At 41.3% G+C, this 15,192-nt stretch overlaps 2 protein-coding genes across 3 annotated transcripts; both read left to right on the top strand.

Annotated features, from left to right (window-relative positions):
* The first annotated feature begins 4,160 nt into the window (after positions 1-4,160).
* LOC127323216 (cell division protein FtsZ homolog 2-2, chloroplastic) lies at positions 4,161-7,792 on the top strand. The gene is made up of 7 exons (XM_051351391.2): positions 4,161-4,977; positions 5,240-5,539; positions 6,173-6,263; positions 6,618-6,742; positions 7,011-7,103; positions 7,305-7,370; positions 7,448-7,792. Exons 1-7 carry the CDS (start codon positions 4,357-4,359, stop codon positions 7,571-7,573), a joined length of 1,422 nt encoding a protein of 473 aa, XP_051207351.1. The 5' UTR covers positions 4,161-4,356; the 3' UTR covers positions 7,574-7,792.
* A 2,325-nt stretch (positions 7,793-10,117) lies between these two features.
* LOC127323199 (serine carboxypeptidase-like 11) lies at positions 10,118-14,317 on the top strand. Of its 2 annotated transcripts, none has more exons than XM_051351375.2 (13): positions 10,118-10,277; positions 10,371-10,516; positions 11,390-11,592; positions 11,680-11,782; positions 11,871-11,908; positions 12,028-12,129; positions 12,258-12,341; positions 12,542-12,694; positions 13,017-13,091; positions 13,196-13,317; positions 13,492-13,605; positions 13,725-13,770; positions 13,977-14,317. In XM_051351375.2, exons 1-13 carry the CDS (start codon positions 10,123-10,125, stop codon positions 14,058-14,060), a joined length of 1,425 nt encoding a protein of 474 aa, XP_051207335.1. In that variant the 5' UTR covers positions 10,118-10,122; the 3' UTR covers positions 14,061-14,317. The 2 variants fall into 2 exon arrangements, with proteins under 2 accessions (XP_051207335.1, XP_051207342.1); XM_051351382.2 differs by having other exon boundaries at positions 13,020-13,091.
* The last annotated feature ends 875 nt before the right edge of the window (positions 14,318-15,192 follow it).

Consider the following 15,192-nt stretch of genomic DNA (forward strand, 5'->3'; position numbering starts at 1 on the left):
CGAGGAGGCGGCTGCGACTATCCTCGATGATCCCCCGCACCTTAGGGTTTTCGGGAGATGAAGTACGCGAAAGGGCGATGGCCGAGGGGGGTCGTGGGCCCCCTCCCCACATGGCGGCGCGCCAGCCCTGGTGGCCGCGCCGGCCTATGGGGAGGGCCCATGGCGGCCCTCCTCGGCCTCCCCTTCTGGATGGCTCTGTCATCTGGAAAAATAGGAGCTTCAGTATATTTCCGTCAATTGTTGATCTTCAGAAATATTGTATCCTGACAGTGCTTTTTCCAGCAGAATTCTGACTCCGGTGAGTAATTCTCCAATAATCATGAAACATGCAAAATAGGTGAAATAGCATAAGTATCATCTCTAAATATGAAATATATCAATGAATAACAGTAAATTATGATATAAAATAGTGATGCAAAATGGACGTATCACTACAACTGATCCGTGTTCTTGCAGTCATCAATGTTTGATATACATCATAGCGAGGAGCCTTCTCCTCCTTCACAAACCCTATCCGCTAGGAGGCCTAGGAGAGTCGTTGGAGGTGATCTAGAGGTGTGCCCTCCTGATGTCTACATACGCTTCTATTCTTGTAGACAGTGTTGGGCCTCCAAGTGCAGATGTTTGTAGAACAACAGCAAATTTTCCTTAAGTGGATCACCCAAGGTTTGTCGAACTCAGGGAGGTGGAGGTCAAAGGTATCCCTCTCAAGCAACCCTGCAATTACGATACAAGAAGTCTCTTGTGTCCTCAACACACCCATTACATTTGTCAGATGTATAGGTGCACTAGTTCGGCAAAGAGATAGTAAAATGCAAGTGATATGGATGAATATGAGTGGTAATAACAATCTAAAATAAATATGGCAGCAAGTAAACATGCAATAAAACAGTAAATAAACGGTGATTTGATACTTGGAAACAATGCCTAGGGATCATACTTTCACTAGTGGTCACTCTCAACAATGATATCATAAAGGAATATAAATATAAGCACTTCACTTTATGCTACTCTGAATTACTCTCCGGTTGGATAACGGACACTAATTCACCGTGTAGGGCTGCAAAAGCAAACCTTAAAGATGTATTCCCAAGTACTAATGAACACCCCGCGCTGCACTTTGAGCATTCATAGGAGGTACTAACACACCACAATTTCATAGAGACATCCAACTCAAATCATAATTTAGTGAACAAGTATTTGTGAAATATAGCCTAAGAGACCCACACAGTGCACACACTCCACCTTTACACGCGTGAGACAAGGAGTCTCCGGAGATCACATAAGTAAGTTCCACTTGAATAGCATAACGACATCTAGATTACAAAGCTCATGGTAACATAAAGATCACACCATGGGAGAGAGAGATAAACCACATAGCTACTGGTAGAGCCCTCAGCCCCGAGGGAGAACTACTCACTCCTCATCGTGGGAGTCAGCAACGGCGATGGAGATGGCGGTGGAGTCGATGGTGATGGCTCCGGGGGCAATTCCCCGTCCCGGCAGGGTGCCGGGACAGAGACTTTTGTCCCCGGATCTTGTCTGCGATGGCAGCGGAGCTACGGAACTTTTCGTGGTATCTTTAGGGTTTTTGCGTCGGGAGCTTTATATAGGCGGAAGGGCAAGGTCGGTGGAGGCCTGGTGGCCCCAGACCACCCCTAGGCGCGGGCCAAGGCCAGGCCGTGCGTAGGCATGGGTCTGGCCACCCTGTGGCCCTCCCCCGTCTCTTCTCTGGACTCCGTCTTCGTTTCGGGAAAAACAGGAACTTTGGCTTTTGTTTCGTCCAATTCCGAGAATATTTCCTGTACAACTTTTCTGAAATACAAAATAGCAGAAAACATGGAACTGACACTGTGCATCTTGTCAATAGGTTAGTGCCGGAAAATGTATAAAAGTGCCACAAAGTGTAAATAAAACATATATCAATTGGTGTAAAACAAGCATGGAGCATCAAAAATTATAGATACGTTTGCAACGTATCACCTCCCATGTGTGTGTTTATTGATCTGCCCTGAATCTGGAGGCCCTCGATGCCTTCAGAGATGCGACAGATTTTGGTTGCATGCCTATGGGTGGGAGAAGCTCCTATTTCTTTCTAGGTTAGGTTGTCTTAGTGAGGATGGCAAGGTGGCACCAGCTTTGTCTCCTCGAAGTAAGGTTTTTCCCGCTTCGCCATGATGCGTTGGCTCTAACGTTGGCTCTAGTTTCAACGAGAGCACGTTGAGGGTTCATCCCTCCCTTTATCAAATTTGGTGGATTGCTCAAGAGTCGATTATAGTTCGACGCTTCGACTCCCTACAGTGGTGGAGACAGTCCTTCAATTAAGCACGGGGTAGGGGAATTGTGGTGTCTTCAGGCATGTTGCGAGCAGGTCTAGGGGTGTATTCCTCATGATGCTCGTCGGTGTCCTTATATCCAAAAATAGAGAAGCATGATGCATGTCCTCAGTAAGGTGGGTGGTTAATTACCGAGGCTCGTAAATTCATTGGGTGATGGTGTTTTTCTTGTTCTTGGGATGATGGTTTCATGTATGGTGGAGAAGGAAGCTATATCCTCTTGACATACTTATGGTACTCGTCTTCGTAGGCCTACATACATCGACATACAAGTTTTCAAATAGAATGTCACGGTGAGTAAATATGGTGGATTTTTCTCTCCCAAAACAGGTGGTTGGATGTATTGGGATTCAAAATTCGAAGCCAAATATCTTTGAACCATTTGTTTGAATTACAAACCATTTTCACCATTTTTTTTCTTTGCAACAGGTTTTCTAAAGTAGATTCCGCACTAAGTTTCAACCAAAAAAGTTTAAATTGAAGTGTACCCACACGCTAGTGTACGTGTATTTCCGATACTAGTGTAAATTATACTCCCGAATTTCTATGTGAACAGTGATTTTGTCATTTGATAATATCAGTTGATGGGCGAGTCGTTGTACACTTTTAATTCAAATTTCCTTCAATAAAATCAGCAGAACCATTTTCTAAATCATGAATCGACTTCACGCTTCATCTTCGATTTTTTGAATTCCAGAGACACATGCAAAGTACGAAAAGGACCGTAGATGGAATGGAGTGGAAATTGTATCTAGCAGATGGCGACTAGGATTTTATAGAGGAGATAATTTGAAGATGGTGCTCCGGCTCACAGGTGCATATGAATTTATTCTATAAAATACATAAAAATAGAAATCTTGAAATGTTTTAAAAAATGGCGTTTACATCTGGATATTATATATTCATGTACATGTTTTGGGGAAAAGGAACATCTTTATGCGAAAAGTCCGTTTAGATCATGGACTCCAGTGTTCTCATTGTATTTAAAAAAATTCAAAAAATTTATTTGTATATTTCAAAAAATTATGTAAAAAAATTCTAAAAGTAGCTAATGATGAATTCCACTAACATATAAAATCTCAATTACAAATGTTTTGTTTACTGAGCTACAGAAAAATGACAAAGTATGAATTTCTTTGGAGATTTGAATCACTATACTCAGATTCACATATTTATTATTTTTGTGCAGCCTAAAATACACATTATTTCCAGTTGAAAATTTACACGTTTGTGGGATACAATACTGACTACATCATGATTTATTTTCAGATTTTTCTAAAACTTAGAAATATAATTTTAATTACTTTTCTAAAAATTAATCACCGGTGTTCATGTGCACCAAATCTCTATCCCATTTTTATGTGCTTTGTGTTAAAAAAAGATGAAAATATCTGGTGAATAGTCATGTCAAAATATTTAAATTTATCTTGTTTACATGGGACATAAATATATTCATTTTTCTCGAAATATTGTGTGTGAACACAAAATGTGCGGATATACATACAATATTTTTAATTTGTTTCATCATTGTAAAATATGTATTTCAGACAATAAGTTCATATGGACCCGACAATTGAATTGGATTTCCAATTTCCTATACTGAAAGCACTTTTTAAACATGGGACTTGATTTTTAAGTCATCCATTTCTTTTTTTTTGATTGTTAAAGTCATCCATTTCTGTTGACTCGGTGAACATAGTTTCTCTTGCTAGTGACAGGCAAAATAAATCGGAGGGAGCAGTATCAAATCTGCGCTATCCATCCACGCAGCCAACGAATCTGAACCATCAAATCCCATCGCCAGTCCATTTGCTAAAAACGAAAAATAAGATTTTCCTCCCCAGTCCCCACCATCACCTTTGCTCGGCCGACCCAAAGGCGGCTCGTGCCCTAGAGCTGCCGGCCTACCGCCGCCCCGTCCGCCTCTCAAGCGCGCCGCCTCCATCGCCGTTCCCGCTCCACCTCGACGCATCCCCGCAGTCTCCACCCAGTTCTCGATCTCCGACATTGGTTTTGAGGTATGAGCTTCTCCACTGGTCTTGGGTGTGCCAGTGCACACCACCCGGTGCACCATCTGGATCCGCCGCTGGCCGGGAAGCCATTTCTTGGTGTCAGTGCGACGCACTTCCAGAGAAAGATGCGGTCTTCCGGCTGCCCTGGTCGATTCGGGTGCTCGGCGAACCCGCGTCAGCCTGGGCCACGGCGCACCGCCAAGGAAACCATGTACGACCTCCACCCCGAGATCTCGATGCTGTATGGAGAGGAAAATGGTGCGGTTGCTGCCCCGAGCAAGGACCTGGGTATCGGAAAGGCCACCGAAACCTCACGAGACAACACTCCTATCTCCTACCGCTACAACGAGCCCCGGATTAAAGTCATTGGCGTTGGGGGTGCCGGCTCCAATGCTGTGAACAGGATGATTGAGAGCTCCATGAAGGGGGTGGAATTCTGGATCGTGAACACTGATTTCCAGGCTATGAGGATGTCCCCCATTGATCCGGCAAATAGGTTACCCATCGGGCAGGAACTGACAAGAGGTCTTGGTGCTGGTGGGAACCCGGAAATTGGTATGAATGCAGCCAAGGAAAGCCAGGAGTTGGTGGAACAGGCAGTCGCTGGAGCTGATATGGTTTTTGTGACGGTAAGTCCTGCTGCTCGTGCATATCGTGACTGTTGCTTAGTTGATGTATAATTAGTCAATAGCACACTTGTCTTGTCATTTAGTTACACATATATTTAACACATCATGAATTGATCTTACATGGGAGCAATGATATTGCAGATAGATATGTTAGGTTATAACTGAATTTACACAGATATATCATGTGTGTGCTTGATTGGAAGGATTGTGCTAATCTCTATGCTCCACTGGCTGCTTCTGAACCCTTAGAATCATTTTGCAGGCTGGAATGGGAGGGGGAACAGGCACTGGCGGGGCACCCGTTATAGCAGGGATCGCAAAGTCTATGGGCATATTAACTGTTGGAATTGTGACAACTCCATTTTCATTTGAGGGAAGAAGGCGGGCACTTCAGGCACAAGAAGGAATTGCAGCCTTGAGAAGCAATGTTGATACACTGATTGTAATCCCAAATGACAAGTTACTCACTGCTGTTTCTCCAAATACTCCTGTGACAGAAGCATTCAATTTGGCAGATGATATTCTCCGGCAAGGTGTCCGTGGAATCTCAGATATCATCACTGTAAGACAATATGCTACATTAGCTATTTTACGATTGTCGAGTAGGATTAGTGGCATATGTGATGTCTTCAGAAAACAAAAGTGTGGTTTATAGTTACACAATCAGGCAAATATGGATTAACAAGTTCCCATGACCATATCCCTGTGAACCATTTTGTCTTTCAAAAGCATCACTTTCACCACACCGCGAGTTTGAATTGTTTTTTGTCCTGATTCTTAGTTCTTTCCTGATGCACATATGTTATATCCAAACTATAACATTGTATAATTGTAGGCCAAAATTGACGCTCCTAAAACTATCTAAACTACAACACTGTTTCTTAATTTTGGCCACTATACATATCCGGTTAGCTGCAACAAAATAAAAGTAGAATGTGATTGTTCATTCGCAGTTATGTCCTTGATTCTTGCTAGCTATAATTTTTATGAATCTTCAATCTCCTTGTCATGCCATTTCCTTACTACTGCACCTAGTTCCTCGATTCCTGTCTGCTTTTCATGCCATTTGTAATGCCAAGTAATGAGTCCAAAAGTTCATACATTTTCAGCCTATGCTTATCAACATATTCGCCCAGACTACAGTCACCTGATATTTGCATCTAAACACGTGATTTGTTGCCTTTTTTGCTTGCAGGTGCCAGGTTTGGTCAACGTTGACTTCGCTGATGTACGATCGGTTATGTCAGATGCAGGTTCATCCTTGATGGGGATTGGGACAGCAACAGGTTAAATTTCAGGGGACCCTATTTGTTTACCATCAAATAATTCATGCATATCTCTGCGTTCATGTAATACGAATGCTTGTTTATGAGACTTGAAGGACATTGTGCTATTAACATAAGTGGAATGTAGTTTGAATCTGTTAATTCTATTCATCTAAAGTACGTAACCAGCCACAGGTTCATTTATACAACAGTAAAGGTGTATTGCACATTGTTAGACATGGTGTGGTCTAATGCAGATATATTAATTCCTATCACATTGAGTTTGCATTTTCAATTATTAGAGCATGCACAGAATCACACCAACCTCTTCCCCTCCCCCTTTTTTACCTGCCTTTTCTGTTGGCCTGTTTACAGGTAAGACACGAGCAAGAGATGCTGCACTCAATGCGATACAGTCCCCTCTACTTGACATTGGTATTGAAAGAGCAACAGGAATCGTGTGGAATATCACTGGAGGGACTGACCTAACATTGACAGAGGTACCATGTACATGATCTTAGCTAGATAGAATGGCTTGCACAATTTATGCATTTTTTGTTTATAACTTCAGATCTGATGATCATAATAAGGAGGCAAAGCAAATCCTTTTTTTTTGTGGGTAACTTGGACAGCTAAGATAATTTAGATGTCCTGATTTCTGTTTCTGGGCTTATAGCTCTATAACGATGAGTTGGATTATCACTAAATTGTCAAATGGTTTCTTTGAATTACATTTGGCCTGAACCCAAACTGGTCATCCTATTTTAGGTGAATGCAGCAGCTGAAGTGATATATGATCTTGTTGATCCTGGTGCAAATCTAATTTTTGGCTCTGTTATAGACCCATCATACACTGGCCAGGTAAGTTCCAAATCCTCCTCCCCCCTTTTTTCTGTCAGCATAGTTATATGCACATGAGTACGGTGTGCTAATGCACGGAGATGCATAAAAACCACTATTACTTTTATCATGTAAACCATATTTTACATTAAATGGTCATCGAAACCCTCCCTGGAAAAGGCATGCCCTTGGACATGCCGATAACACGATGTCTCTGTCCAGGTGAGCATAACTTTGATTGCAACTGGATTCAAGCGCCAGGAGGAAGGCGAAGGCCGACCTGCGCAGGTACATCATTTTGCATCATTGAACCACTTTCTGCTCATTTCTGCTCTGGTATTCTGATGCAATTTCGGGATGCTCAGGCTGGAGGTGACAACAACCGTGGTCGCAACACTCGGTTTTCTTCGTCCTCCCAGGATGAAGGCCCAAAGCTGCAGATTCCGGAGTTCCTACAGAGGAAAGGGCGTTCAGGGTTTTCCAGAGGCTGAGAATCCCCAAGCAGCTTAGCTAGGTGTTATTTTTTCTTTCTTTGCAAGCTGTAGGCAGTAGACTGATAGCACTAGATAGAGCACCATCCGAACCATGTTTTATCATCGTGCAACCATATGGCTGTGTGAGATATTAGCTGATTCTTGTGTTCCCATTCTAAACGGATGGCTTGAGATCATCGAATTCCCCAAATAAGAAAAAATGATGCTGCACCTCAATTTGGGAAAGGGATGTCAACTTGGTAATCGTGGGCATTTTTGTTTTGAAAGAAGACCCAGGGTCCCAGCTTATATTGGAGCTTATAATGTCTTACAAAAAGAAAAGAAAAAAGGTTTTAATCAAAGTGTCGATCACCTGCAGCATTACAGATAGGAAATAAGCTAGGTTCAGCACACAGCCAGATCACAAGGAACCACCCTCCAGATCGATACACCTATAGTAGGAAAAGAGAAAACAAGAGCAGCACTTCAAGACAACATCAGCCAACACCAGCTCTTCTACAGCTCTTGCAACAGCTCCTGAATTTGCCGTCGAATTTAAGCAGAATTTCCTCCGCTACAGCTACACGGTTATGCTACACGGTTATGCGCGATCAATGGATTCCACTGCAACATAAAAGACAAAGCTATGTAAAGTGGATGCACGGGGTTAAAGAACGCTTTATTTTGAAGAACTCTTTTATTTCTAGTAACCCCAGACTCCCAGAGACCAAGCAACAACAGCAGACCAAAACCAACTTATTCTGTTTACACTTAGCCCCCCCATTTTTCGAGCCTTAGAACAAAATGCCCTTGAGGATCCGCCAGATTTGTTCCCATTTTAACATCTGATATGTCAGCGGGACGTGCTTGATCATTCTCCAGATTTGTACCCACTTTTAGCGTTGCTCGCAATGGATGGAACAATTATTACTTCCTCCATTCCATCTACCACGGCATTACAAAGCGTCGAGTTTTCCAGTAACCTACTATGACACTCTTATATACCAGTAAGGAGTTTACTATGTATATATATCCGCCCCTTGTTTGCCGCTGAGAAATCATATCCACCGGGCAACAAAAATAAAGATTGCAAGTACTTTTGTATTGTGCCGTCCAAAAAAAAAGCTTGCTATGGGGCATATTTTTGTACTGAACAATATCTTTGCGAGACTTGATGAAGCCATGCTTCTAAGTGCAACTATAAATTCAGTGACCACAAATACATTAATAGATACTACATGACATCTATTGGGAGCGCAGGTGAAGATGGCTAAGATGCTCTAAGACGTCGTTGTGAGAAACTCTATCGTTGTTTGTTCCGTTCGTGGATCACATGTGGCGTGATTGGTTGATTGGGTAAATTTTTGCGCTCTCGGGGGCAAGGCCACAGGAAAACGACCTTTTGGCCATGTTCTCGCTTTTTTTGTGTGGCTTACATTGTTCACTGGCTACCTAGATGCATGTTTGTTTGCTTGCCCGCAGTTTCCCTTTGAGGCTAAGTTTGGTTGCTAGATTGTTGCTATCTGTAGCTCACCTCTTTCAAAGTAGGGGAGGCTACCATACCAGCATACACACAGTGAACAATAACTAATATCTGAACTACATAATTAACAAATGCATGTCTACAACTAACATACTACTTTAGTACGAGGTGCATCCCATGCAATCTGATTACTAATTATGCTAGGGATACAACCCCTGGCAGAAAATATACATATTCTTCAATGTTTTTAGCTCAACGTCATGAGTTTCTACATCATCATCATCATCATCATCATCATCATCATCATCATCATCATAGAAGAGCAACAACAAAAGGAAGATCAACATAACATGGTGTTTGTAGTTGAACACCGCCTCCACACATGTGTCGAAACCAACTCAAGTCCTCCTTAAATACCCCACCTAGGATGTTGTGTTGAGTTGGTTTTTGTCAGATTGAAAAAAAATAGATATTGCAAAGAGAAAGAGTTGGTTTCCGACTAGCCTAGACCTAGTATGTATTTTCGGTTCAAAATTGACTTTGCAAGTGTTAAAAAAAAACAGGTACAACTTTCTCATAGAGTCCCTTTCTCCGGAATGTTTGGCCAAAAATCAAGGTAAGGCGATTGTCCTATATTGTCCTACCTTGCCCTACTCGAAGCTCCGCCCCTGCTATAACCTACTACACACATATGCTAACCTGGCCATGCACACACCAAAGCTGGACCCGGACGGTATAAAGTCTCTGATGCAAACTTGGTTAACTAGTAGTCATAAGGCCAAAAAAATATGCTCAATTGATTTGCGGAGGCATGCAAAGCACATCCTGGATTCCTGGGACTGCCAAGGCCATGCCGACGCGCGCGTGGTGAAGCAACCAGGAGACATTGCGTAGTATTTTTGTTTGTCAAACATGAATGAATGCTGACGCCGCAAGATAGAGATGCCCACGAAAGTCGTCTCACTTGTTGATCTGATCTGATCGCCGATCGATCCGATATGATTCCAGTTCCGATCCAGCTGCCATATATATATAACGTCTCGCGTGGCTTTGCTCGAAATACTCATCGGGAAGCTAGCTAAGCATGGCGGCGCAATTGCAGGTGTCTCAGCCCCTACGCCTAGTTTTCGTCCTCTTCTTCTTCTCTGCTCTGGCAAGCCGCTCCGGCGACGCGGCTCCGACGCTGGTCGACAGCCTTCCAGGCTTCGACGGCAAGCTCCCGTTCCGCCTCGAGACCGGGTATGCATGCACGGATGCATCATATATATATGCACCTTCTTTGATCCATGGTGATCACTCGATCACCGCCTTCTTGCATGCGCTTGTTGGCAGGTACGTGACCGTCGACGAGGAGAATGGAGCGGAGCTGTTCTACTACTTCATCGAGTCAGAGGGCGACCCGCGTCGTGACCCGCTCCTACTTTTCATCCCCGGCGGCGACCGCTGCACCGTCCTCCAAGCGTTGCTGCTCGAGATAGGTATAAGCGAATGGTAGAACTTATAAGCCAGTACACCATAGCAGAGAGTGGATGATGTTCCTTAACGAGGTTCAGCGATCAATGTCTATATCCTTAAGGCATTACTCAACCCATGAACTACGCAATCAGCAAACTAACCTGCCAAGACGATGAGCCGTATCTCGACTACCAGCACTACGGCCGGAAGGAATCGGATCACCCCGCCACAAGCGCCTACTAATAGAGCCTAGCTATGAGTTTTTCCTTATCTATTTTAGTTACCACACCAAGGTATTAGGTCTATCAAGCGATAATTCTGCATGCATTGCACGGTGAATGTGAAGAAGTAGGCCATTATTGCGACAATAATGAGCCAAACTACTTCCTCCATCTCGGTTTAACATGCGCGCACGTAATCCAAATTTGCTTTGACCATTATTTTGGTTAATAAAATATGAAATATATGTTAAAAAATTATATTATGTGAAACCTTTTTAAATACGAATCTAATGGTATAAATTTTGTAGACATACAATTTATATTTTATTGACCAAACTAATGGTTAAATTTTATCTTAAACTACGTGCACACTTGTTAAACTGAGACGGAGGAAGTAGTAATTTTTGTGATGAATCCCCATTTATCTAGTCATTACATAGGAACCCCTAATTCTCTCGCATCGAATGTCTGACTCAGATAGCTAATAACCCCTCCACATACTTTACCACATACACATATATAATCGACACCAGTTGCAATACAAATTTCAAGTCTCCTACCGTCACGGTACTACCTTTACTTGTCGACACATTGGTTGGCACGTCTACTTTTAGTTGTCTGAACCTCTATTTTGTGTGCGTGGTTGGGTTGAGTAATGCCATTTTTTGTGTGCAGGCCCGTTGAAATTCATCATTGAGCCGTATGATGGAACCATCATACCGCGCCTACAGTACCATCCCTACTCTTGGACAAAGGCTGCGAGTGTTTTGTTCCTTGATTCGCCCGTCGGCGCCGGTTTTTCGTTCTCCCGTAACCCCAAAGGCTATGATGTTGGAGATGTCTCTTCTACGTTGCAGGTCAAAACGTTTCTCACCAAGGTACGTTAAACTTCTTTGATACATACCAGAAAAGGACATAGCTCCCGTCGATTGCTTAGTTTTTCTTTTGCATGTCTTTTGGACCAGTGGTTCACCGAGCACCCAGATTACCTTGCAAATCCTTTTTATGTCGGAGGATCGTCGCGCTCGGGAAAGATCGTTCCATTCCTCGCGCAGATAATATCAGAAGGTGGAGCCCTACTATCTCAACATTCACTCATTTTAGGTGCTCTTAATATAGGATAGTCTATTCATACTTCACACATTGCTATTTTCAGATATTGAAGCTGGAATAAAGCCCATAGTTAATCTGAAGGTACCCAATATTGACACAATTATTCATTCAGTTACTCACATTTCTGCTACAAACAACTGACTGATAAAACCCAAATCTAACCCTATTTGTGTTATGATCAAAAATCAAAATATGATCAGGGCTATGTAGTAGGTAATCCGAGTACAGGTGAAAGTATTGATGATGACTCTAAAGTGCCATATCTGCATGGAGTCGGAATAATTCCAGATCAACTATACGAGGTGTTTACTTAGACACAACTCCAGCTATTCATCAATCGCTTACTATCCTGCAGTTAACTACTAAATATTTCCCCATATGAGGTTACTTAACTCCATGTCCATGTGCTTTGCATGTGAATTATCTTAAGTCGATAATGGAGAACTGCCAAGGGGAGGATCGTACCAAACCCAGGAGCATACTTTGTGCTCAAGATCTAAGAATATTCAACGGCGTAAGGATAAAACGACTTCAACTTCTCCTTGCTTTATTTGTGTATTAAATTTTGTGAAAAATACATATATTGTATGCTTTTTTTAGAATATGCTATTTCCTAGTGATTTTCTAGAACAACTAGGTTATCTTATATGATTCCAGCTCACCTCTTAATAGTTCATTATTCTATTGAAGCTACTAACTAATGTTTCCTGACAGCTGTATGATGAAATTGACGAGAGACACATTTTGTATAAAAAGTGCACAAATGTGTCTATTGGACATATTGACCTGACCACTGAAAGGAAGATCCTAACGGAGGAAACTAGAGTAGCCAAACATCCACCACTTCGCCCTCCAATGGATTGTCAAGTAAGTTCATCTTAATCTCGTCCACCGATGAAAAACTGAAGTCCTCATGTGTGACATAATACACTTTGAAAAGTATTGTCCACCAAATTAGTGTCAGCTTGTTTTTGTTTTTTGTGGGAAGATCAAGCATTATCTTTCCTTTTTTCTATTGTATTTTCTTCCTGCACACAGCCTTCATTCCAATCTGCATGGCGTATTAGGTTTCATTAAGACAAGACGTTGACCAGTAATGACACTGTTAAAATGTGGTTTTCCAAAATACTTGATAATTGTGATTCTATATCATATAAACTATGTATTAATGGATTAAGTGTTTCATCAGCAGGGTTATGCTAAATACCTGTCATATTATTGGGCAAACCTGAACATCACTAGGGAATCACTTGGAATCAAAAAGGTAAATTACAATGTGTATTCCTTGATAATTTATTTTGATTCATACTCTTGATTTAAAGACACTTTTTAATCATGTTGTCATACATCTATATTCTTTTAACTTAGGGGAGCAAGGACGAATGGGTGATGTGCGATCAAAATAGTCTACCTTATTCTCCAGACATCATGAGTAGCATAAAGTATCACCGTAATGTGACATCAAAAGGTTATCGTGTCTTGGTATATAGGTAAATACTCCTGAGGTGAAAAATTATGTGCTATAAAAATTGTATATTATCGTGGAAATGTTCCGTATTAACCATACGAAGTGCGACTTATCAAGAGTTGTTCTCATGTCGATCTCCAACTATCAAGTTGTCATATTTAAGTTCTCTAACATCTAATCTAGTTCCCTTGTACAGTGGAGACCATGATGCTTTGGTACCATTTTTGGGTACACAATCTTGGGTGCGGTCACTCAACTTCCCCGTTTTGGATGAATGGAGGGCATGGCATCTTGATGGACAGTCTGCTGGGTAAGGTTTTGTACAAAATACATAATTATTTTAATTTCAATTGTTTGTTTCTATATAATGATTCGCGTGTATAAACTTCTGCAAAATTCCTTACTTTTTCAAATGTAATGTGTATGCAGATTCTCCATAACATACAAAAATAACCTGACGTTCGCTACTATAAAGGTAATATATATCACCTCTAGTATCATTTTAAGATATCTGCAATTTCAATGTGTATAAATCATCACCACATGACATCCACAATTGTCACATACCATCGAGTTTGGCACTTGTCATTTTACAGTTGAAAACATAAGATTTCTATATATAAATGGAATTTTACATTTCCAATCAGATGTTGCTCCTAACACCGCATAATTTAAATATAGGGCGGTGGACACAATGCACCAGAGGACCAGCCAGAGAGAGGATTCGCTATGTTCAGTCGTTGGATTTCTGGTGACCCACTTTGATTATAGGTGTCCGATTGTTGTAGAAGTACTGAGGGTACTCAATTGTGTGACATGATACCTTAATCTATGTGAACTTTGTAAGAGTAGATTCCCAAAAGTATGAAGCTAGTACCAACTTGTGTGAGTGTTATAGGTATTTGTGGTACTCCACAATACTTCAAGCTTGTACATAGTCTTGTACTATATACTTGAAAATGATGGCTCGTCTAGCGACCCATGTCCATTTTCCAATATAATGCCAGTACTCCCTGCAAGTATATGGAGTACGAGCACATGATAGCCAAATTGGAAGGTGACTCTATGATATAACATTGGCACAATCTTACATGTTCCATTTGTATCAATTCATAGTTGAACAATAAAAAATAAAAAATACATCATTTACCAAGTTATCAGTTAGCATATGCTCAAAACTAGAATATAGGCAAAAAAAACATGATATATGTTCTAATTAGCTTAGGCTAGTAGTATAGAGCACGCTATTGCATGATTAAAATGGCACCGTGTGTTAAAGGATACTGATATAATGCAACATACATTTAGTATAATTTGGTAGTGTGATTTAAGCTCTTTTCACTCGCCCTTAGCATAGCCCAATGTTATGTTTTATGCAAAACATCGCACACAGTAGTTAGTCTGTTCTAGTTGGGATTGCACTAAAAACTCTCAGTTATCTTTGATTGTACGTTTGATACGCCACGTGTATACATTCATTTTGAATTATATTCAATTGCTAGCTATACAAATGAAGGTAATATACAGAGAATATAATTTATTTTTTCTTGGTTACGGTGTTGTCTCCATGATAGGTTTGGAATGATATATCTGCAATAGTCCTCCCAAGACTCTGGCGGTAACCATTATTGAACCTTGTTTAGAACTTTTAGTTAACTCGACGCTCATTTGATCTGGTGCTAAGTGATGTGATCTAGACTATGCTTATCAATCTTATCATGTTGTGATCTTATCAAGATTGGTAATCTTATCAAGCTTATCACGTTGTTGTGCTCAATTTTGTGATCTAGACTGAGCTTGTCATGAACAAGCATATCAAGTTGTTTGTCAGTGTTGAGGTGGTTATCTTGTCAAGATTATTGTCACTTATGATAACCAACATTATTACAAGCTTAGA

The sequence above is a fragment of the Lolium perenne genome, chromosome 1 (assembly GCF_019359855.2).
Source record: "Lolium perenne isolate Kyuss_39 chromosome 1, Kyuss_2.0, whole genome shotgun sequence".
In the NCBI taxonomy this organism is placed as follows: Eukaryota; Viridiplantae; Streptophyta; class Magnoliopsida; order Poales; family Poaceae; genus Lolium; species Lolium perenne.

Bases quoted from the DNA above. Each gene is read 5' to 3' on its own strand.
- LOC127323216 (XM_051351391.2), top strand. From the start codon at position 4,357: ATGAGCTTCTCCACTGGTCTTGGGTGTGCCAGTGCACACCACCCGGTG. The intron at 4,978-5,239 runs GTAAGTCCTGCT...ATCATTTTGCAG, and splicing joins CTGATATGGTTTTTGTGACG to GCTGGAATGGGAGGGGGAAC. The intron at 7,104-7,304 runs GTAAGTTCCAAA...GTCTCTGTCCAG, and splicing joins ACCCATCATACACTGGCCAG to GTGAGCATAACTTTGATTGC.
- LOC127323199 (XM_051351375.2), top strand. From the start codon at position 10,123: ATGGCGGCGCAATTGCAGGTGTCTCAGCCCCTACGCCTAGTTTTCGTC. The intron at 12,695-13,016 runs GTAAGTTCATCT...GTGTTTCATCAG, and splicing joins GCCCTCCAATGGATTGTCAA to CAGGGTTATGCTAAATACCT. The intron at 13,092-13,195 runs GTAAATTACAAT...CTTTTAACTTAG, and splicing joins AATCACTTGGAATCAAAAAG to GGGAGCAAGGACGAATGGGT.